General features: G+C 35.9%; 1 protein-coding gene across 1 annotated transcript; it reads right to left on the reverse strand.

The window, feature by feature from the left end:
* Positions 1 to 11,720: 11,720 nt before the first annotated feature.
* Positions 11,721 to 13,502, reverse strand: LOC114248557 (cilia- and flagella-associated protein 99). Its single transcript, XM_028181830.2, has one exon. The coding sequence runs from the start codon at positions 13,500 to 13,502 to the stop codon at positions 11,721 to 11,723; it is 1,782 nt and encodes a 593-aa protein (XP_028037631.2).
* Between the last annotated feature and the right edge of the window lie 10,587 nt (positions 13,503 to 24,089).

Below are 24,089 nucleotides of genomic sequence, written 5' to 3' on the forward strand. Positions count from 1 at the left end.
TCCCTGGCCGTGAGGGTGGCGAAGCTGCTGCAACGATCGCAACACACCATTGCGGTCAGGGTCATCCGTGGTTATCGCACCATCTCCTTTGAGGCGGCGTGTGTACTGGCTGGGACGCTGCCTTGGGTTCTGGAAGCGGAGGCGCTCGCCGCTGACTATCAGTGGCGGGCTGACCTTCGTGCCCGGGGCGCGTCCCAGCCCTAGTGTGGTCAGAGCGCGGAGGGCCCAATCTCGGCGGTCCGTCCTGGAGTCATGGTCTAGACGGCTGGCTAATCCTTCGGCTGATCGTAGGACCGTCGAGGCGATTCGCCCGGTCCTTGTGGATTGGGTGAATCGTGACAGAGGACGCCTCACTTTCCGGCTCACGCAGGTGCTCACTGGGCATGGTTGTTTCGGTGAGTTCCTGCACCGGATCACAGCCGAGCCGATAGCAGAGTGCCACCATTGTGGTTGCGACTAGGATACGGCAACGCATACGCTCGTCGCCTACTCCGCATGGAAGGGGTGGTGCCGTGTCCTCGTCGCAAAAATAGGAACCGACTTGTCGTTGCCGAGTGTTGTGGCGACGACGAGTCGTAGAAGGCGATGCTCGACTTCTGCGAGTGCACCATCTCGCAGAAGGAGGCGGTGGGGCGCGTGAGAGACGCACAATCCCGCCGCCGTCGAGCGGGGGCCAGGGAGGTGGAACTCGCACAAGCCCTGGCCCTCTAAGAGTTTCGGGTCCCCCTCACACGTCGGTTTGGGGACCAGCGAGGGGGGCCTTAGAAGACGACGTACAAGCTGCTCTGCACGCGTTTTACGCATGAGCATCCGGGTGATGGAAGGCCGGCTATCCTCGACCGACGCTGGTTCTGCCCCAGTGGGGTATTCCGTAGGGTAACCCACTCTAACCAGCGCCATCTAGGCGGGCTTCGGACAGCCTGCCGACCGAGAGGTCTGGTGGTTGTGGCGCCGACGACCGCCGGTCCGGCGTCCCGAGGGGAAGGGTGATGGGAGAGATGTGCTCCGCACTAAGCGCTTCGCTTTCTCCTCTTTGCCTTTTCGTGAGTTCTGTCTCATGCGAGGTTTGGACGTTGGTTGTTGAGCGACAGAAGGTTTTAGTCAGTTCGACTCTGACATACCCCGTCCGCCGTCCCCAGTGGAGGGCAGAAGCGCGGCGATTTCTTCTTGAACAAAAAAAAAGGTCAACGCTAATATATTGTGTTGTTATTTGCCATCCGAATTTGCTTTTATTGTATTAGATATGGTATTTAGCTGGTGCTAAGTGGTTATACTGAGACCAGAGATATCACAGCGTGAATGCCTTAATCCACCTTAGCACATGAGCTTAAAGTCACAATTGCAGTGTACAACGGGTTTCTACGTAACAACCCGAAACGCATGACCACTTTGTGGCAGTAAATTAATTATAATCGAACATTGGTTGTGCGGGTTCAGACTACGCCTTACAAATAGTAATTTTGCAATTTCAATGTAAATTACGAAACAAAAACGGATTTTTATCCTTGTAAAATTAAAATCGATACCGTAATTAAAATTAAGTTTAAGCCGACTTCCAAGACACTGAATTTACCTACATATGTAGTTACATACAAATTGACTTCTAAGAACAACGTTTTTTTTTTATAAATTTCGGAATAATTGTCTATTCTAAATTTTCTTAGATCAATTCTTGTAAACGTTTTTATGAAGCTTTTTCTCAGCCTGATTTTATGCTCACGCAGACCAAAGAGGGTTTACCTTTATTGTCCGTGACATATTAGCAATCGTCGGCATGATTTTTTCTCTGAATGCGATGAAGGGTTCGACGAGCAAATTAGCTCTCAGATACAGCCCACTGAGTTTCTTGCTAGGTGAAGCTGGCATAGCCCCTCAAGGCTACCGGCATGGTTAGGCAAAAAATAAACTTTTCTCTTCGATCCACTGAAGTCAAAGGTCTATGCTTCGATCTCATATTAGTGGGTTAATAAACTTATTAACCCACTAATATGAGATCGACAAACTTGTCTAGTTTACCGGGAGCTCTACGAAACACGTGTCTGAAAAATTAATAGAATAATTCGTTGGAAGTACATAGTTGATAGTTTTGTTGCTGTAAGTACATAGTTGGCTTCTGCAAGCAGTTCATCAAATTCAGCACATGCGTTGTCATTTAAATCATTATCCTTTTTTTTAAATCACTTTGTTGAATCAATACTTTTGTTTGATATATTCTTTAATCTTAACAGGAAAATGCAAATATATTATTATTTCGAGATACAGCTTATATTTTGGGAAGTTTAATATGCCAAACGGTTCGTTATTTAAAAAAATTAAAACTTTCGCATTATCTAATTTCTGAGTATTATGTATTTTTATAACACATATTTAATAAATTTCAATACTGTTATTTTAATTTAATAATTTAATTCAGTAATAAATAGGTTTTTTTTACTTCGTTTCTGTTGTCTATAACTTATTTTAGGGCATGCATATATTTCTGTAAGCATAAATATAATTGACATAACTCACATACGAACGTTTAACATTAAATTTCGTATCTCAGAAAGGATTTATTTTATATTCATTGAATATTCCATATTTGCATCACCATATGGCCGATTGGAAGAGAACACCCACGGCATGAAGTCTACCCGTAAATTTTTAATGTTAAAAACTATTGATAAATAATTGACTTACAAAGACTCAAATGGCATTTGTAGTGAAGAAATTAATCGCGACTGTTGTTTTTCTTTTCTTTTATACGTTTTTTTTATTGCTTAGATGTGTGGACGAGCTCACAGCCCACCTGGTGTTAAGTGGTTACTGGAGCCCATAGACATCTACAACGTAAATGCGCCACACACCTTGAGATATAGTTCTAAGGTCTCAGTATAGTCACAACGGCTGCCCCACCCTTCAAACCGAAACGCATTACTGCTTCACGGCAGAAATAGGCGGGGCGGTGGTACCTACCCGTGCGGACTCACAAGAGGTCCTACCACCAGTAATTACGCAAATTATAATTTTGCGGGTTTGATTTTTATTTCACGGTGTTATTCCTTTACCGTGGAAGTCAATCGTGAACATTTGTTGAGTACGTATTTCATTAGAAAAATTAGTACCCGCCAGCGGGATTCGAACACCAGTGCATCGCTCGATACGAATGCACCGGACGTCTTATCCTTTAGGCCACGACGACTTCAAAGTGGACAATTGATCATTTATGAAAAATTTACGACATAATAACGTAAAAAGTAAGTCACTGTATCCGGTAATTACGTTTTCCTTAAGTAAAGTCATTCTTTTTAAGATACATCCGTATCAGGAGTGATAATTATCCCTTTTTTCCTATTGTCATATAACGCGGGGCTCGAATGAAATCTTCCCGGATATCAACAATCATACCGACGAAAGTCGATCGAGTTCCGAACAAAAACGCGATTGGGTAACAAAGAATCATTATGGGCTTCGTTACTTAGTAAATGGCTTAAGAGAATTTTTTTTTAATTGAGATTTGCCCATGGTGTTCTCTTATAATGTTAAGAGACAGTTTAATATTGAACTAACGGAATCTTGGTACTAGCTAATTTGTTTGCAAACAAATCAAGGGACGGATCTTTGTAATGTCATTGTTTGAAAGGCACATTCTATAATAGGGTATGGAAATTGAAGACATGTCTAGTAATGAAGAAGATTTTTAACCGACTTCAAAAAATCATGCAACGACAACTCCCTGCATAGAACCACTAAAAGCGTAAAATAAAGTGTTCGTTGAATTATTATTTTTTAAGTTGGTTTGATGTTTTTTTTTATAAAGTACTATAACGGTGATAGTGTTTTTTTATTTACTTATTGAGAAATGTTAATTTGCCTATAAAATTGTTTTGTATCGTGAATTATAAAATATAATAAACACTTTTGAATGTGCTTTTTTTTATTTAACCAGGCAATAGAAAAATACAATATTACAATTAGGTACCTATTACATTAATTCTAAAATGTTATTCTGAGATTTATCTGCACTTAAATATATCGTGTGCGTCTTGTCAATCGCGCCCTGCCCTATCTCACCCCCCCACATACTTCAGAAGGTGACTAGTCCTTCCGGAGCTCACTATACGAGATCTGTAACGAGTACCGAAAACGTTGACAGTGGCCGAGGTGAATTAAAATGTGCAGTTAAACTTGCAGTCAGTATTTAATTATGAAATGTTGAATGTCTTATGTTTAAAGTCGTAACTTTTGAATAGATTTAAAATAACAAAACTATAAAATTCTAATAAAATGAAATTGTCTCAATCATTGCATTTCAAAATATTACTGAGACCTAAATAAAAAATAATAGTAATAATTTATTAATTATATTTATGTTTTTCACGGCATCTTGATAGTTGTTCAAAAGGATTCAAAGATTAGTTAAGAGATGCCGCTCATGCTGATCTTACCCTGCTAAGCCCGATCACTGTCACGTCACCGGTTTTATTGATATAGACTCGTGGACCAGCTTACGACACACCCTGCGCCAAGCCCCAGACAATACAAAGCGAAAGTCGTTGGAATTTTACACTTGTACCACAACCCTGAGTATTTCTGCCGTGAAGCAGTAATGCGTTTAGGTTTGAAGGGTGGGGCAGCCGTTGTAACTATACTGAGACCTTAGAACTTATATCTCAAGGTGGGTGGCGCATTTACGTCGTAGATGTCTATGGGCTCCAGTAACCACTTAACACGGCAGAAATAGGCAGGGTGGTGGTACCTACCCGTGCGGACTCACAAGAGGTCCTACTAACAGTAAAGTCCAGTATAAACTCCTTTTTCTATTTTTATAATAAATTACAAAATGTTTGTCAATAAATACACTTCAAGATTAAAAATCCACGTTGCTGGAAATTCCATAAAATTGGTTCGAAGTAAAATCTTCAGCTGGCAATAATCATAAACAAAATAAATGCAAAGTAATTGATATTGAATATTGAGAAAGTATGTAGCTTATTAAAGAACGCTCACGCTATGGAGATGAGGTGACCATTAACAAATTGACGGCAATGCAGAGTGCTTACGATGTGTTGAGTTTGTACCGAGAATGAATACAGCCTTATTCTGAACTTGGTATACTAGAATCTACACAAGGAAGGAAGCCAAGAAGTATTTTACAAGAACAATAATATAATAAGAAAATGTTTTGATTTGAAACTAAAAGGTAATAGTGTTTCGTATTTTCTTGAAATTTTAATAATGTCATGAACAACACCTCATCAAAAAGAGTTCAACGCAAACGAAACAACAGAATGCCATTCTGTTTTATATCCTACTAGATGATGACCGAGTTTTACTCGGTTTTTTTTTTATAACGCCATCTTGTTGTGTCTTTAAAGCGGTTAGTTGCCCCAATTAAGAAAAATAGTATTATTATTCGCCAATAGATGTCGGGAAGAGTTGATTATTGAAAACATGAATAAAACAACATTTTCTGAAAATAAATCGTAGCTAGATCCATTTATCGTCCCCGAAATCTCCTGTATACTAAATTTTATGAAAATCGTTGGAGCCGTCTCAGAGTTTCAGATTATATATATATACAAGAATTGCTCGTTTAAAGGTATAAGATTACATCGTATCATTTGTATTTGTATCGACAAATTGTCAAATAAATCAAAAGATCATTAACTTTTTGGTGATGTCGTTAAAATCATAAGATGTGGAGTGAAGTAATTTTGTTTATATAGAATAGTGAGGCGCTCCGATAAAGTTGTAGGGTCGTGATAGCCGCGGAGTGTGGATGCATGTACGCGCGTCCGTCCAATAACAATAAATTTTGTGCGTCGTTTGAAGAGCCGAGTTAATACATGAGAGTATTAACAAAATACATAGGATTCTAATAGATTGTGGTGTGCTTGGTTAAAAAAGTAGTTAGAAAAAATGGTTACCATTTTCTTTTTGTCTGCAATGGTTAATACGATTCACTGCACTTAGATGCGATTTTCAGAAAACGTGTATTATATTCATTATCTATACATATATATATAAAAATGAATTGCTGTTCTTTAGTCTCGCTAAAATTCGAGAACGGCTGAACCGATTTGGCTAATTTTGGTCTTGAATTATTTGTGGAAGTCCAGAGAAGGTTTAAATGGTAGATAAATATGAAAATGCTCAGAATTATATAAAAATAACAATTTTCTTTTACCTTTGATGTGTCCCCCGTTGGTCTTTTATTTATCGATTGAGGCACTACGAAGTCTGCCGGGTCAGGTAGTCGTTTATAAAAAACAGCATACATTTGGCCTATTGTGTTGCTTAAAATAGCCATAGTACATACTTTTAGCGATGTTTACTTGACGCCCTTAATTGAAAATTTTAAAAGTCATTGAAGTAGCGAATTGATCTCTAAAATCGTAACAGAGACCAGTCCTGTCGAATTCTGAAAAATAATGGAAACAAAGTCAGTTTAAAAAATATTTCGCTACTGCTTTTAGCAAGACAATGCAACTAAAATAGCGCGATGAGGAAGGTTAACATTGGGAGACGCAGAAATTTCACGTATAACGACTGAATTTGGTTTATATTAGATTATTTAATTACTACCTTTTTTAGACTACACAATATAGAGCGTAGGCTAAAACCGGTGTTCGGCAGTGCGATGTAAGCAAGTCTAAATTATTTCTCAGAGATCAATCAATTTCAGTTTCTTCTTGGAATTTCAAGAAGAAAATCAGTAGTTTTAATTAAATTAAAACGTGAATTCTTAGCAGATTTGCCCACTGAGTTTCTCGTCGGATCTTCTCAGTGGGTCGCGTTTCCGATCCACTGGTAGATTCTGCGAAGCACTGCTCTTGCTAGGGTCAGTGTTAGCATCACTCCGGTTTGAGCTCCGTGAGCTCACCCACTAGCTAAGGTTACGCTGAAATAGCCTCTCAAGGCTCAAGCTTAGGTAGAAGAAAAAAAAGCAGACATATCTGCTTTCATATTTATAATATAACAGTTGGGGATTCTTTATTATTATTCGATTTAGATTAGATTATTACTACTACACTATAATAGGTAAAAACAAAACGTTTGCTTGATATAATTGTGTTTTTATATGATATTATATTATTACTGATCGGGCTTTAAGAATGATTCCTTCACACTCTATTTATATGTACTAGTGGTCTCGCAGTTGTCGAAATTCGACTATAATTAACTGAAATTGTAAGTTTGTACACTATTATAGTTCTATTTTCAAAGGCTATATTTCTATATAATCACAAACGCCAAGACTACACTTTAGACAAATTATAATAAAGACAAACAATATTTAATCTATTCTCAATTTGACCACAGACGTCAAGAACAAAAGTTTGACAATAATAAATAGTATACATGTGTGTGTGCGTCAAATACATGGTAGTGTGTGTAATGTTTTTTTTTATTAATTTGATGTATTTTGTAGGCATAATTAAAAAAAATATTATCATTCTGCACTCCTTCTCTATATTCTCTATAAGTGTGAGAAATTTCATACTCTTCCGTCCGCACAATTTTCGTAAAAAGGGATACAAAGTTTTTCCTTCACGTATTATCACGTATATATAGATTTAGCGAAATGTTACTGAAATTCACTGCAAAATAAAGCGGAACTCGTACTGTGTTTTGTATTTACGCGTTTCACACGCCGTGCTCCTGTCACGGGGACCAATGATAAAGATTAAGGGAGCACAGTGTGAAACGATGAGTCTACAATGCGCTGTCTTCTCAATACTTAAAGTCGTAAAAGCGTTAATATACAACGTATGAGTTAGATTAGTCGACAATAAAGTTAGTGGTTTCTTTATTGCGTTTCATAATTTTATTACATACTATGTCAGTTATCGATTTTGATTTCATTGTAGTGAACTTTTTGGTTACAGCATATAAACCGTTCTTCTTTACTAATAATTCGTTATAATAATTTAATGCTCTATTTAAAATCTAAGCCAACACAGTTACAGTCTTCCTTTTTTCCGTCAGATGATTATATGGAAAATATTATTACTGTTAGCGCAAGAATACCGCCCATTTAATTTTTTTATAGGTTTTTCTTTGTAAAGCGCATTTTATTTAGCGTAAAATAAAACAGTCAACATGCAAGCGAGGTATGGTGAAGTATACTCTACTATACCTTCTATTTTGTTTTAGTCGTAATATATGTATATATAAATACCTATATTAGCTTGTTGACTGTTTTGTTTTAATATAATTTGTGTTTTGGTGTGCAATAAAGTTTATTCTCTCTCTCTTCTCTATATGTTTGTAAATAATATGTGAACTTTATATGTCAATAATAAATTTTGTATTTTTTCACAAATAAGAAATTCGATCGAATTTCAATTAAATTTAAGGCACCAGTAATAAACGCAATCTGTGGTTTCATTACATATTTTTATCGCAACATATTCAGAAAGCCTCGTTTACTTTGTGATCACATTAACACGATACGACTTTACCCTTGTTAATTTCCTTCGCACATTACCTTACAAAACACCAGAAAATATGACATCATTCGCAAATAAAATTCAGTTATTATTCATATGCAAATTGGCTGAGCAATCATAACATAAATTCTTTAATATACCCACTTTTGAACGGCACGATACGGAGGCTAATAAAATAATGTCGCTGGTCGTAATAAGAGGATGAGATTTTCGGGCCGAGATTCGAAATTAGCCTTCCCAACTTTAGTGGGGACGTGAATGAGTACATTTTATTCAGATTCTCCAAAGTGATAAAGCCATAAAATGCTACACAAACTGGCTTGTGATTTTAAACCGAGAAAGTAATTTCGTTTTTGTTTTTAACGAATGCAGACGAGCAAATTGCGCTGCGTAATTTTATTAAATAAACTTTAGAATCGTCATCTAATGCCGTGCTGAAGCGAAATTTCTTTCAAAGCATCTATTTGTTCAGAGAAAATAATTTAACATTCAACAATCATGATTTATAACAAACGGATACTATGACACTGCAATCGAATATTTCAAACGATATTTTTATTATTGCATACCAAAATATTGTGAAACGAAAAATGTATCCCTGATTAAATTGTTGATACAACTACATTTAAATATCTTATGACGTCTATAAAAACATCACGGTACGCATGCGCCGGAAATTTCCAATTATCCAATATGAATTTATAAATCATTAAAACATAATGAAAGAATTAAAAAACCGGCACCCATTTAAAGCATAAAAAGCGTAAAAGATCTACTGATACGGTGTCATAGTTTCCCATAAAATCATGAGCAGATCCCAAATGTAAGCACATTAAGTTATCGGCCAAATTATCTCGTCATGTGTTACAATATTTATTTATTTCTCACTCACGACGGGATTTTGTGTTTGTGGGCAGAGTGTTCTCTTCCAATTAGGTGGTTATTGACGTTTTAATGTTATCGGGTGAATCTCGAAACGAGAACCATATCCATAGTCCGTACAAACGGTTACTAAAACTTTTGTTAAGCCTTCATTAGGTGTACGAGTGTTTAAATACCTGAATGATAACGGGTATTTTAACAAATTAATTATTTTGAAAGTTTTCTTATTCAATAAATATTTTGTACATTATTCTGACATAGAGCGTGCTTCGCCTCTGTCTGTAAATTTGGAGTAAAAAAATGAGTATTATTCACAAGGATTTTATAATGAAAACACGTTGTTTCAAAATCGTTCCTGTAGTTTTGCTCAAACAAAAATACAAATAGACAACAATTAATTAGTAAATTAGCATTTTTTTATCTATATAAAGGTCTATATGAAGGTAAGATGCACAAGCTTACCAAAAAACACATAATAAATATAGTAATAATAAAGATTACTGAAATAAACACAATGTTTATTTTCTGTTTAAATCTCGCAGTGATCGATACCATAGTCTAAATTATTTTTGCGAAGAAGCAATCATTCAATTGAGACTTCCACCTCATGGCTGAGGAAGGGAGATACTATGTCCTAAGCGCATCTCCAGCTCATCAGATTCAGTTAGAGCTGTGAGCTCATCCAATTATGACCGAGCAAAAAAAAATTAATATTTTTATTTTTATAATAAATTAATAAAGATAAAATAGCATCAGAATGAGGTTCATCGAAACACAATGAGCATTTAATGACCTGTTAATCACGACTACACATTCAGGTACAACAGAACTAAATCCGAAGACGACATTTATCCTAAAAAGGGAAGCTGTTAATAGAGTCATTCAACGTTACCGGCCGAATTATCTACAAAGAGAGAAGTCGGTCCGGTGCCGGTCGGAAATATAAATTTATTTGGTGGTTGTCGCGTCGACACGGGCGCCCGCGCCTCTATCTCGCCGCGTAATCTTGAACATTGGCGTTAAAGAATTTAAATTATACGCCGATACAAATGAACAGGCAAACCCGCTTTATTTATTACCTTAATCCGAATTATGGCTAGGTTTCTTGGACTTTGGTTACGTTCTATAAGATCTGTTGATGCCGACGTTTACACGTGTCTACAGGAAGACGAGCTTTAAGTCAATAGTTAAGATTGTGTGTGTGTGTGCGTAGGCGTGGATTTACTACTAATTTACTCATCTAATTTGAATAATTATTATAGATTTTAAAAATAAAATGTTATAATAAGTTGCATTCTCCGCTCATAATTAATTTTTTTAAAATAATAACATTTATTTATTTTTACTTAAAACTAGTCACAAATTAATTTAACGTAAAGTTCGATTGAAAGGTCAATCATGTAGCATAACTCAAAGGTGTATTTCTCTTTGTCGTAGCATAATTAAATTCTGTATCCAATGTGCGAATACGCGATGTTAAAAGCTTGCCTCAAGTCACCATTAGTCTGGACATTGCCACAGTGTATATTGCTTTGTGTGACTTAGTTCTGTACTACCAACTTGTCAAATGCTGATGGCAGTTAATATGATGTACTTTGGATTCCATAATTATCAAGGATAAATTGACAACTAAACTCATAAATCATTTATTTTTTGTAAAAATCGCTTTTACAACAATCCCACTTTTTCGATTCTCACGTTCGAAACTAGCATTTTACATTTATTTTATATATTATATACGGAGTCTTAATAGGTATTAAAATAGTCCCATAATATTATCGGTTTGAAATCTTTCTTTTTCCATGGCGTAGATTGGTGAACGAGCTCTCGGCCTGACTACGGTTAAATAGTTAATAGGCCTATAGACACCACGTATATCACCAGACGCCGTAATTGTATTGCTAACGGCTGTCCCACCCTTCAAACTGTTTCGCGGCAAAAACAAACAAGATAGTGGTACCTACCTGTGCCGGCTTACAACTTAACTAGCATTAGTAATTACTCAAATTTATCAATAATATAAGTGGTACTATTTTGTAAATGATATAAATTTATAAATTATGTTATTTGTTCATCGTGGAAGTCGTCCATGAATTCGGGTTAAGTTTCTAGCATTCGTGTTTTATGATCATCTAATATCGAAAAAATTTATTTTCGGTTCACTTATTTTATGTTTGTGCTTTTGTTTCCTTTCTACCAGCTTGTATACTCTATGGCCTACAGAATATTTTATTGTTGTACATCTTCATTCATATAGCTTTAAGGATATATTGGATTCATTTTAATTGATGTTAAAGTTATAGAATTCAATAAATTTCCAATGATAAATAGTCAATACAAAATCTCGTATAGAAACTTCACAATAAATATATTTAGAGAACTCAAAATATTCACTCTCAATAGTTAACTTGTTAATTTTAATCGTAATTTTCTTTTTTCTTCTAAAATAGTCTTTAAATCGTTTATTTCTTTTGTGGGAATTTTATCCGTATTAGAAATAGTTTTTTTATTTTGTTTTCTCATGTGGGCTTGGTCGTTCATAAAATCTTTGATTTTTATTTTACTGTCCTCTAAATCCTTTTTTACGGCTATGTTTTCTTCGCTGATGTGTTTTTTCTTCTGTTCAAGTTCATCCTTTAGTCCAATTTTCATAACATTTAATCGTTCCTGCAACTCTGCCATTGACATTTCACACAGTAAACCGATACCTGATGTCTCTGTCAGATCTATAATTTTGGGAGATCTTGCCTTTTTTGCTATTTCTGACAGTAATTTTATTTCTTTTATCATAGTTGTTTTCCTTTCTAGTTCTTCAGTTTTCAATTTCATTGCATTGGCTACCATAATTTCAGTCTCTTTTTTAATGTTCTCAGCTGCTTCCTTCTTTTTTGCCGTTAGATTATTTCTCGCTTCGAGAAGTCTTAGTTCGATTAGAGAAAGTTTTTCAATAAGTTTGCGATTGTTCTCTATTTGATTTGTTTTCCATTTTTCTAGTTCTTTAGTCCATATTTCTTTTTCTTTCTTAAATTGTTCATACTTGTTTCTGTTTTCTTGCTTCAGTATGGTTTTTGCTATAGCAGCATCTTCGTGGGAAATTTGTCCTTGTAAATGCCTTTTTTCAATTTCTAAAAGCCTTTCTCGTTCTCGTTCTCTTTTGTCAAACTCTTCCAGCTCTGCTATTTTTGCAGCATTTCCACAAGACTGAAGAATATTTTCTAGCCACTGCACTTCTTTTTGTTCAATATCATTAACTCTCTTATGAAGTCGCTTTATGGTAATAGCATTCTCTCGAACAATAGGTACGGGATGACTTTGTTGTACTGGATGCTTGTGTTGGGGAATGGGTGATAAAATATTTTTGGGCAATTCTTCATTAATGGTCGACTTAGGTTGCTTCGACTTTGTTTTTAAATAATTATATTTTTTTTTCTTTACCTCGTTAAGCAACAGTGTCGCCTTTTCTTGATTTCTAATATGAATTAATTTCAATTTTTTATCAATAGCGGATTTAGTTACCATTTTTCGGATTTTATTCTGTACAGAATTAGGAGGAGTTAGGGGAGGTAAAACGTTATCATTGAGGTCCGATGCAACGGTAGATTTTGCCTTTCGATTCAATACGTTGAGATTTAGAGGTACCGTTGGTGGTTTGTGCTTTTTGTTTTCTATTTTATACATATGTTCAGCATAATTGCATCCCATTTCCTTTATGTATGGTTGCCAATCAAATAGTGGTTTTATTATATTTTTTGTAACGAATTTCGTATCGTAATATTGATGAGCTATTTTTGAAACCTCATTCAATCCCTCGTCGCCGTGCAGAAACTTAGTAAAAATATGTAGTACAGGCTTGCTTAAATTGAAAAGGCATTTGTAAAACGAGTTTGTATTAGACGGCTCCATTTCAAAAGTGATTGCATAAAATAAAATCATGAAATATAATTGGTCTTCCTCGCATAATTGACTAAAAAAATTGTTCGAAATCGCTTGTAAAAACTTATTATGTCTTTGTACACCCAAGAATGTTTCCGTAATCCATTTCAATTTCTCATCGTCACCACTTTCTGGAAAACTTTCTATGTAGGCTTCCATAAATTCATGAGGAGTCATTTCATTTATGGAACCAAAATCATCAATTAAATTCTTCACTAACTTTATATTATTCACGGTATAATAATAAACCATTTTTTTATGTTTTGAAGTGGCCAAACAGTTTTAAACGAAATGTTCAGTCACTATCTAGTGCTTATTTCTTGTATTTAATATGGCCACTACGTTTGACGCGTTATGATAATGACGCAGTCACTCAAATAACTAACTCGAAATATTTTGACAATTTCGATGCGTTTTAAAGTAATTAATTAAAAGTAAATTAAACCACTAAAAAAAGGTTGCTTTTCCTGAATAAAAAAATTAATAAAAACTATTAATATCTTGAGGTTAAGGTGTGTCGGATGTTAGAAAACTGAAACATGATCAGTTTGAACAGTTTTTGACCAATCCACCAAGGCGTCAACAATCGTTCGTTCTGTGTGATCTTCAAGTCATTTAAGCTGAAGCCTTCGGGAGTATTTAATTAGGTAGCCGCTCTGTTTTCGCCGGCTCTGTCATTAATCAATCAAGTCAGACGCGCAGCTATTATTCGACATTTCGACACCTCAGGCGGGGCCGCTCCGATACGCACAAAGTGCAAGTCACAACGAGCCTCTTAAAATATAATAATCGTGTTAAACACAACCATAAAAGCCTTATACGATTTGAAGGAATTTTAAATAGGTTCCTGTCTCGTTATCTTTAGGCCATTGTGCATCGGTAACAACGTATCAAGACGAACACGGTTTTTGTTCTCTCGCTTCATAATTAACGATTCAGATTTTTTATTTAAATTTTTTTATATGTACATATATTTTTGAATCTCGAATGCATTTCCTAAATTCTTTTGAAGAAAATGTATTTTCGTTGTGTTGTAAATTGTACATATTTATAATAATATAATAATGTTGTGTTGGATTATGCTAGTAGACTTCAATTGGATAATAAGTAGTTTAAGCAGGCGTTGTACTATGATTTCTGACATTGAAACTTAATTCAGACTCTTTGTCAAGTACCCAGCACTGTATATTGTCCCGCTGCACGCCAGACCAGCTGATAAGGCGTTGCCACGGGAGGTCCTGAACTCTACGATTCTCGTACTGAGTTAAATGATCCTTGACGGCTGTAGGGCCTGAGAGAAGATATGACTACTCCCCACGGGACTGAATTTTAACCAGCCCCATCCAAGTCATCCCCCTTTTTATAGCGATGCTCCACCCTGGTCATCATAGCTGCACCTGGATGCAGCACATTTCGAAGAGGGGCTATAATCCCTCCGCCACTACCTTCAGGAATGGGCCTCACACCAGCTGAAGTACTCTCCTTAACACTATTATTGTATCACTTCTTGTAAATAATTGGAGAGACGGGGAGTGAACCCCAGCGCAGAGGAGCGGCAAACACTCTCCCCTTCAGTGAATAGTGATATGTAGGATAGGGTTAGTTAGGCGTTGAAGTGTCGTACAGCTGTTGCATTCTAAGCGATGGAGCAGTCATGTCAACAACACGCTACATCTATACTAATACATAAATCTACAGTGGTTTTTACGGATGTTCCGTTACTGAACCATACTCGAAACTTGGTATCCAAAAAAATACATGTACTTAATGGATAGCCTAATATTTATATGAGCGTTGGACTCCCTACACTAGTTGCGGGGGCGTTAATGATGAGAATCTTTGTGGGGGTGAGAAATAATAATGTTAATTTAAATGCCCAGCGAAGCGGACGATTACAGCTAGTAGTTTAAATAGTTGGTTTATAAACAGCAGTAAGTTAGTTAGTTAGCTAGTTATAATTTAGTTGGAAAACAATATGAAGGTACGGTATGTGTTATTGATCTTGTGGTGAATTCTAAAATGCATAAAGTATGCAATTCCATAATTTTCTTAGTTACCGCCTTAATTAATATTATTCGGTTGGCAACCTTCTTGTTTCGGCTGTGAAATATAAGAACTATTCAGTTCGAATGGTAGGATAGGCATGATTCTAAATTATAAATTTCAATCTGAGATGGCTTCGATCTATGTGTTGGCGGCATTTACTGTGTGATATCTGCGGGCACTAGTAACTGTTTAGGACTGAATGGGTTGTTAACTCGTCTATCTACACCATAAATGGATATGACTTGTATGTCCATGGATGGTTTAATGCGAGGCACAATATCATATTATCAGCCCAATTTAGTGAATTTGTGATAAAACACGAATTATGATTTCTATTATTTCAGGTGGCTCTTTGCGTTAGTAGGACAGAGTATATAATATTTTTGTATCGGTTCTATATTAAAAAATATTCATTTTAATTTTTGTAGGTAGGTAGGTACCTATTCGTAATTTTTAATTCGCTGATGACGATTCTCTGAAGTCCAAAAATCAGCAACCAACGTCACGAGCTTACAAGCTTTAGTCTAATCACGTTAAAGAAAACGAGACGGTCGTCTAAATACACATAAACCTTTCTTCAATACCACCAGTAATCAACGGCTGCCAAAAGAATGATTATCGAATTCTCACAAAATCATCGAAGGTACTTTCTTTGATTACTGGTCTGTCATTATCTATTCCTAATATAATATAAAGCTTTCAACTTCACACTTACTAGCTGAAGAGCGGTGGCTTATTGACTCTGTCAAAATTAATTCTACTTTGAACACAAATCAATTTCAACACAATATTAGCTGTCAGGGCATGTCAAATTATCGTTCCTAATTAAACTAAGGTACTCTCACATTTTTCTCACGAATGATTAGACGCGATATCATCGTGAATGTATTTTGTAATGCTAGTAAATCCTGATACTCTTGTGTGTATTAACGATTTGCTGAAGATTATATATATTGAGAAATCTGTCATAGTTTATTTACATAAATTAATTTTAATATGTATGAAAATTTTTCAAGAAATTGTTATTCTTGTTTAATTCAGCATCAAAAGGAATTTTAAATAAAATGTGTTAGGAATAAATTAGTCTGATTTCACATGCACAGCAGTCTTCTTTACTTCGAGTTTATTTTCGCTCAACTTTTGTCTGGAGAACAATCTGGAAACGGTAAGATCGCCAGTACAACTCTTGTGTTTTATTTTGTCCATTTTTTTTATTGCCCTTGTAGTCAGACGAGCGTACGGCGCACCTAATGGTGAGTGGTTACCGTCGCCCATGGACTTGATCAATGCCAAGGGCAGAGCCGAGAAGCTACCTACCATTAAGTACTCTCCACAAGCCTCGTTTGAAGAAGGATATGAAGACATTTTCGTAATGTTCTATCAAATATATTGTCTTTTTTATGTTTGAAGGATCACTGGTGGCCTTTTTGGTGGAATTTTTCATTTAGTACAAATTTTAGTAGATTAGTTGAAATTTGTGTGGTGTGATGTGGTGCTAACGGCGCATTTTGCGCATCCCTTGGACGATTTTCCGGACGAACGCTTCCATCCTCAACGAGCTAAAAGTTGACCAGAGGCTACTCACCATATGCTTATGGTGGCTATCCACCAAAATACAGTGCTCCAGTATTTTGGTCATATAGCAAGAAAACCCTCTGACAACCTGGAGAAACTCATAGTAATAGATAAAATTGATAACTTGGAGCGACTCATAGTGATGGATAAAAGGGGTGGAAGACGATCCAGAGGTCGAAGCCAAGAAAGATGTTATGACCAAGTGTCCGAGCATTTGGACACGAGACTGAGCCAAGCACTTCACTGTGCCACTAACCGACATAAGTGGCTACATATCACAAAAAAAGGTCACAGGCCGGCGCATCACGATACTCAGCAATGAGTGATCGACCGAAAAAGGGTGAGGAGGAGTTGAATCTGAAATTAACTGTAATCGCCAAGCTTATTTTCTTGTCTCCCCATGTAAGCGGGCTTCAACGGTAGGCAGTGGCTTGGCCTCATTGCTGACGACCATGATCGACGTTGGCCTCCAATCATCAGATGGACTGTATGCTCTCCTCTCTATAAAGGCCATAAATAAATAAAAGTAATGTATTAAGGAAATAATCAGCATGGTGAGATGTACATAATGGCGGCGATTTTTCCTCGCGTTTCACTGCCATAACTTGTTTTCGCAGGTGTTTTGAAACAATACCGGCTTCAAAATATTTAAGCGTCAACGTCCAATTGAAAAGTCATAACGTATTTAACCAAAAAGTTTCTGGTATTGCTTTGATGTTATAATTCAGTGAAACTCATTGCGCTAATATTGTATGGGATTTTAATCATAAAAATAAATAGACTCAAACATCTATTAGGTAAAATTTTATTTTTATGATCTTAATAAAAAAACTGTTAGGTATTAAGAATTCAGAGGAATATTTAATTATTAGAAGTCGTTGTGGCCTAAAGGATAAGACGTCCGGTCCTGTTCGAATCTTGCCGGCAGGTACCAATTTTTCAAATAAAATACGTACTCGACAAATGTTCACCATTAACTTCCACAATGAAGGAATAGCATCCTGTAATAAAAATCAAACCCACAAAATTATATTATAATTTACGTAATTACTGGTGATGGACGTCTTGGGAGTGTCCGCACGGGTAGGTACCACCACCTTGGCGTATTTCTGCCTTGAAGCAGTAATGAGATTCAGCTTAAAGGGCCGAAAGGCTTTTGCTTTATAAAACACAAGTCCGGCCTCGCGTGGAGTACTGCTCCCATCTCTGGGCCGGGACTCCCAAATACCAGCTTCTTCCATTTGACTCCATACAAAAGAGGGCCGTTCGGATTGTCGATAATCCCATTCTCACGGATCGTTTGGAACCTCTGGGTCTGCGGAGGGACTTCGGTTCCCTCTGTATTTTGTACCGTATGTTCCATGGGGAGTGCTTTGAGGAATTGTTCGAGATGATACCGGCATCTCGTTTTTACCATCGCACCACCCGCCACCGGAGTAGAGTTCATCCATACTACCTGGAGCCTCTGCGGTCTTCGACAGTGCGTTTCCAGAGATCTTTTTTGCCACGTACCATCCGGTTATGGAATGAGCTCCCCTCCACGGTGTTTCCCGAGTGCTATGACATGTCCTTCTTCAAACGAGGCTTGTGGAGAGTATTAAGCGGTAGGCAGCGGCTTGGCTCTGCCTCTGGCATTGCTGAAGTCCATGGGCAACGGTAACCACTCACTATCAGGTGGGCCGTATGCTCGTCTGCCTATAAGGGCAATAAAAAAAAATACTGTTAAATGTGGGACCTTAGAACTCATGTTTCAAGGTGGGTGGCGGCATTTACGTTGTGGATGTCTATGGGCTCGAGACTCCCCTGGTGTACCAGGTGATTCGCGGGCAATGAAAAAATAACAATATAAAAAAGAATGTCTTTTAAAAATAATATGAAAACATTTCGTAGATCTGACTGAGCATTTAGAAACAATAATCTAAATCATTTAATTATTTCACAGCTGATAGTTTATTTCACAACCGGATTAATAACTAGAAGATTCTGATTAAATTCTCTTTGGCTGTCCAACGTCTCGGTCAGTTACAAGAGATTTCAAAACGACTCATCCCAATAACGTACATAGTAGGCGAAAATAGCGTTTTTAAACCATCATCGAGATAAACGCTAAGTGGCGAGACCGAACGCTCGTCACGAAAGGTTAACACTTGTAATTTATGGGTCCCCGTATCACGAAACAGAAACAAACGAATTTGTTACCTGCCTGTGTATTATCCTTATTAGTTCCATTTATTCGGATTGCAGCTACGGAGCTTATACTAATACGTACTTTGATGATTGCTGGATGGATCTTTATTGCCGGTTATTGAATCGCCGTTTGATATTGACGATCTATCGATTGATGATGCCAGATGATGTCGATTGACATTAAAATAGATAAAGCTTTTATTCAATTGATACGTTTGGTTAGTTTTTTTTTTTAAATTCCATATCTATGCTGGTTTTTGAAGATATGCATTATTCTTTAGAAATGCTTACGGAAATGTAGTTATTTATAAAATTTTGTTATTAGGAATAACTACTCTTCTTTATCAACTACAGCCGATTGACCAACGCACCATCTGATGATAGATGGTAATCGAAGCCGAAGGTCGACAACAACACCTAAACCCCACAGTCCAAATTTGATCACATAAAAATAAACTTTGAACGATCACTGTTTCAAACGTTCTTTTATTTTTACTTAATATCAATTAATATTATTTACAGTGTACATACAGATGTAACAATATGTTTTCTTGTGAGTTCATACAGCCAAGTAATCATGTTTTACTTTCAACCGCTTTTACTGGTGGTAGGACCTCTTGTGAGTCCGCAAGGGTAGGGACCACCGCCCTGCCTATTTCTGCCGTGAAGCAGTGATGCGTTTCGGTTTGAAGGGTGGGGCAGCCGTTGTAACTATACTGAGACCTTATAACTTATGTCTCAAGGTGGGTGGCGCATTTGCGTTGTAGATGTCTATGGGCTCCAGTAACCACTTAGCACCAGGTGGGCTGTGAGCTCGTCCACCCATGCAAGCAATAAAAAAAAATGTTTTTCGGTTTGAATTTTCTGCCAGCTGTTACGTAATCTAATTAAGATACTGAACCAATAGCTTAAGGTGAATGGAAGTTTCTGTGCCTACGTACTAAGAGTCTTTAACGCATCAGTCCATCTAGATGAATAAACAAAAACCCTAATCGAGTCTAACCCGTTTTATAATAAACGCAGCTCCGTACAAACGACTCATACAGATGTAATTGATAATTATAAGCGGTCGCGTTATAATTAGGAGCATATTAACGAGGGCCACCTAAGGAGAAGAATCATTAATCTCTTTAGCCGGTTACAAAGGATCCCAACAAAGAATTATAGGTTTTTATACATCCTCCGCTACTATGTAGAAGAGTTATTACTTCAGTTTAATGACGACGACGTGATTAGACATTACCTCTACGTGCCTCTATGGCTTTATTACATAAATCTTAAAGAATATACCGAGGCATAAAGGGGTCGTTTTATGCGCTAATGTTGCGAGTGATCCTTAGTGATCATTAAAGTATCAGTTTCAACATAACACCGTTTTTTTTTTGTGATTACATGGCTATGTTTACACTTTTCGTTTCTTTGTTTACTGACATTAAAATATTAAGTGTATATAGGTATTTTGCAGGTCAATGCTTCAAATTACAATTAATTTAGTTTTATTTTGTATCACGTATTGACTAAAAAATAAATAATTTATAGAAAATAATATACATATATTTTATCCTATTTATAGAAGACAGGCGAATGAATAAATCAATGAAAACAGGGAACACAGCTGTTGAATTTTTCTAATTAATTTATTAAGTTTTTATGGAAATGTGGATTCATTTGACCTTTCTTTCTAGTTTGTACGTATATGTTCTCGTGGAAATAATAACTAGTTAAATTAATTTTCTATCATAAGTTTATTTGAAAATGACGAAAAAGTACAAAATTAATCGAAATTCCATGATAAATTTCTTCATGACCTATTGTTACTTTTATGAATTCCGTTGTTAACTTTTAATTTTTTTACACACTACAGTATGTCTACGAGTACATAAAGAAAATAAAATATTTGAATATAAGTTGTGATCAAATTTTTCTATAATATTATGATTTTTGAAAAGAACCATAACAACCTGATCTATCAGATAATGTCCTATTCAAATTCTAATAAATTCGTTTATGGTCACCTAGATTTTTTTTATTTTTCCCGTTAAGTTTTCTGATTTTTCTGTTATACTCGCTATAGATATACCGGGTACGAAAAACTAGCCGAAGCGTTATTAAATGTCATAAAAGATGGACATCATTTTAGTTTCTTTTATACAGAAATAGGAGAGGATAAAACGGTTAAGTAAAATTTTTTCCTCTGTTTGTTAAGTGAATTACCTTTTATTATAACGTCAGACCTTAATTTTAGTGATTTGAAATTTTATATAGGTATTCAGTAATTATTTTCTATAAGTCAATAACAAACGAACAATGAAAATGTAAAACAACAAACAAATCTGGACCTTGTGGTATTAAGTTATAGTCCAACTTTGATGATTCGGCGAACACAACTTTTTTTTAGATAATGGCTAGATTAAAATAATGCTGTGGTAAGATAAAACGAAGGATTTTAAAAATTCCCATGTACAGCTAAATGATAAAAACATTTCTTAAGATAACTCTTATTTAAATCTTTACATACAAATCAGATATATTATCGTATCTACGAAATATATTGCATTATCAACTCATGCTACATTGTATACTTTTGATGCAATGCACAACAGATAAAGTTTGATGACCGTCTATGTTATTTATTTGTTTAGTAATTTATAATATATACGGTTAGTTACTGTTTTATTGACGGCATTAAATCAAGGCCCAATAAGGCAGCCATTCATGTTGATTTTTACTGAGTTTCTACCCGTAGGGCCAATAAATTATTAACTTGGTCATTTTTATCACGGGTCTTCTTGTTACTTTTGAAGCAGGGTGATAGAATCCTGGAATCTATACGATCAATGAATTTATATATGTATATGTAATATGAAAATCAAATCAGTCATTGTTTAAAGCTTGTTTTCAAGTTGCGATCAGGTTGTGGTCATGTCGCAATATTTACAACTAAATCAAAAAAATACTTCTAAAAATTAAGAAACAATGAACACATCCATAGGTTTTCTTTCTAACACAAACAGTAAAGTGATTCGATTCATTCGTATTTATTGAAACAAGCGCAGACTTCGATGATATTCTCAATCAAGTAATTAATTAGTACATGACCTGTCCAATACAGTTTCAATAAAATTGCACGCCATATCGATCCCTCATAAAGTTGCGTTAATGCGGGGAAATAAATCGCATCGGAAAGGTCAATTAAAGAAACGATTTTTATTGACACGAGATTCTTTATTCTGAACTATAGAATTAAAATTACTATAATTTTATTTTGAATATACATTACGAATTCTCTGTTTAGTAATTAATACAAACGAGTCGCGTAACCAATTAAATTGAATTAGGAGGTGATCGCTACCTAGCACGGACATAAATCTCCTAATAAGTTTTTTTTTTTAATGAATCCCGAAAACATTTTTGATCATGACGACGAACCGTTCATTTGTAATTGGGTTCAGCAGCTTCACATAAAATATGGGTTCTTTGCCAAGCCAGGGTTTTATAGAGAACATAAACACTTTATTATTTTTTGTTCGTTCGTCTCATAAATTGTTTGCATATGAACTATTTAATGTGCGTTATGATTTAGTTTTCCTTCTTAAAGTATTGAATACAAAGAAATAGCCAATATGAGCGGTTTCGCAGCATCATTCTTATTCAAATGAAGATACGAATGTAGAAAGTTGTTACGCTTCTGTTGTTATATAAAGCATAACTGCAACTCGGACTAAAAACAAAGGCTCGCGACACAGAGCCTCACCAAAATTGCCATTCAAAATTTTCCGAGCGAGTTCCACTTCAGGTGAGATTCATTTAACCATAAAATTACATTGTGCCCGAGACATTGTCGGGTGGCAATGAACTGCACTTTGACATAAAATCGCTTTGGACGCTATAAATCCGTTTCATTGCCTTAATAAAGGATGCCTCGAGAATCCAATAGGCGAGCCATCATTTTCATCGGCCATCTTTCATAGGTCATAGTCGTTAATTAGGCACATCTCCGGCTGTACTTCAAAATGAACATTATAGGTGGGTCGACATAAAATAAAGATACAAAAAGAAAGCTTTGATAAACTAATCTATTTTGAATACAGAATCCTTACGGCTCGTTTAAGGGATACACGAAATGCCATTACGTACCGCTGCGTCTATAGAAATTATATTCGTTAATTCTCTATCGGATTCAAAAGCAAAATGAACAAACTGAAAGTATCGCTGACATGATTCTTTCGGAAGCCGTTTTACGTAATGTTTTTTTGGTCTTATATTGCCATTGTCAATCAAGGGCGGTTAAGTCTTCAATTTGTGGTTGAAATAATAGCCCTCGTTAGCTTCAACGAAGAGTTGGGAGATATGTAAATTCGTGAAAGGATCCACAGCAAAAAATCCAGCCTCCGCCGTGCAACAGGTGTGCACCTGATTTCTAATAGTGGCTTATGCATCGTAATTATTAAGTTGGATTGTACGATGAATACACAAAAAGTCTTACTTTTACCGTCCAATGACCGCAAACTTTCGATTTTTATTATGAAAGGGACCGAAAATTACACGATATTTATGTTTTTATCGCTGTCCTTACCAAAAAAAAACCATGATTTTTTATTTAGTTGATACAATTTTAGTGATGCGGCTACTAATTTTTTTTTTCAAATCTTATTAGAGACGACATTGACGGCTTGGAATAGATCAGAAACATAATAGGACTGTTTTGAAATTATCTTAAGTTAAAAAGTATTTTGTATGTAAATTATAATAATGCAATATTATATCTAGGGTTTCACAGTAGCCTGCGAGAGTCAAGTGTGGGCGCTATCAAAGGCATACTCAGAATTTATAGTAGTTCGTTCCCAGTTCGCGTTCGCAACGTTCTTCCTGCAAGAGTTATGCGTTATAGAGATTTTATCTTTCACACCTCTATTACAGCGGCAGTTCCGATAATCTTACTTAATACAAAAAGTAACTAATGTTCTTCATACTGCGTCTAAGATTATTCGTTTGTTTATAAACAATGTTTTTTAATTTAATTTAATAATT

The sequence above is a fragment of the Bombyx mandarina genome, chromosome 13, assembly GCF_030267445.1.
Source record: "Bombyx mandarina strain Sakado chromosome 13, ASM3026744v2".
Lineage (NCBI taxonomy): Eukaryota > Metazoa > Arthropoda > Insecta > Lepidoptera > Bombycidae > Bombyx > Bombyx mandarina.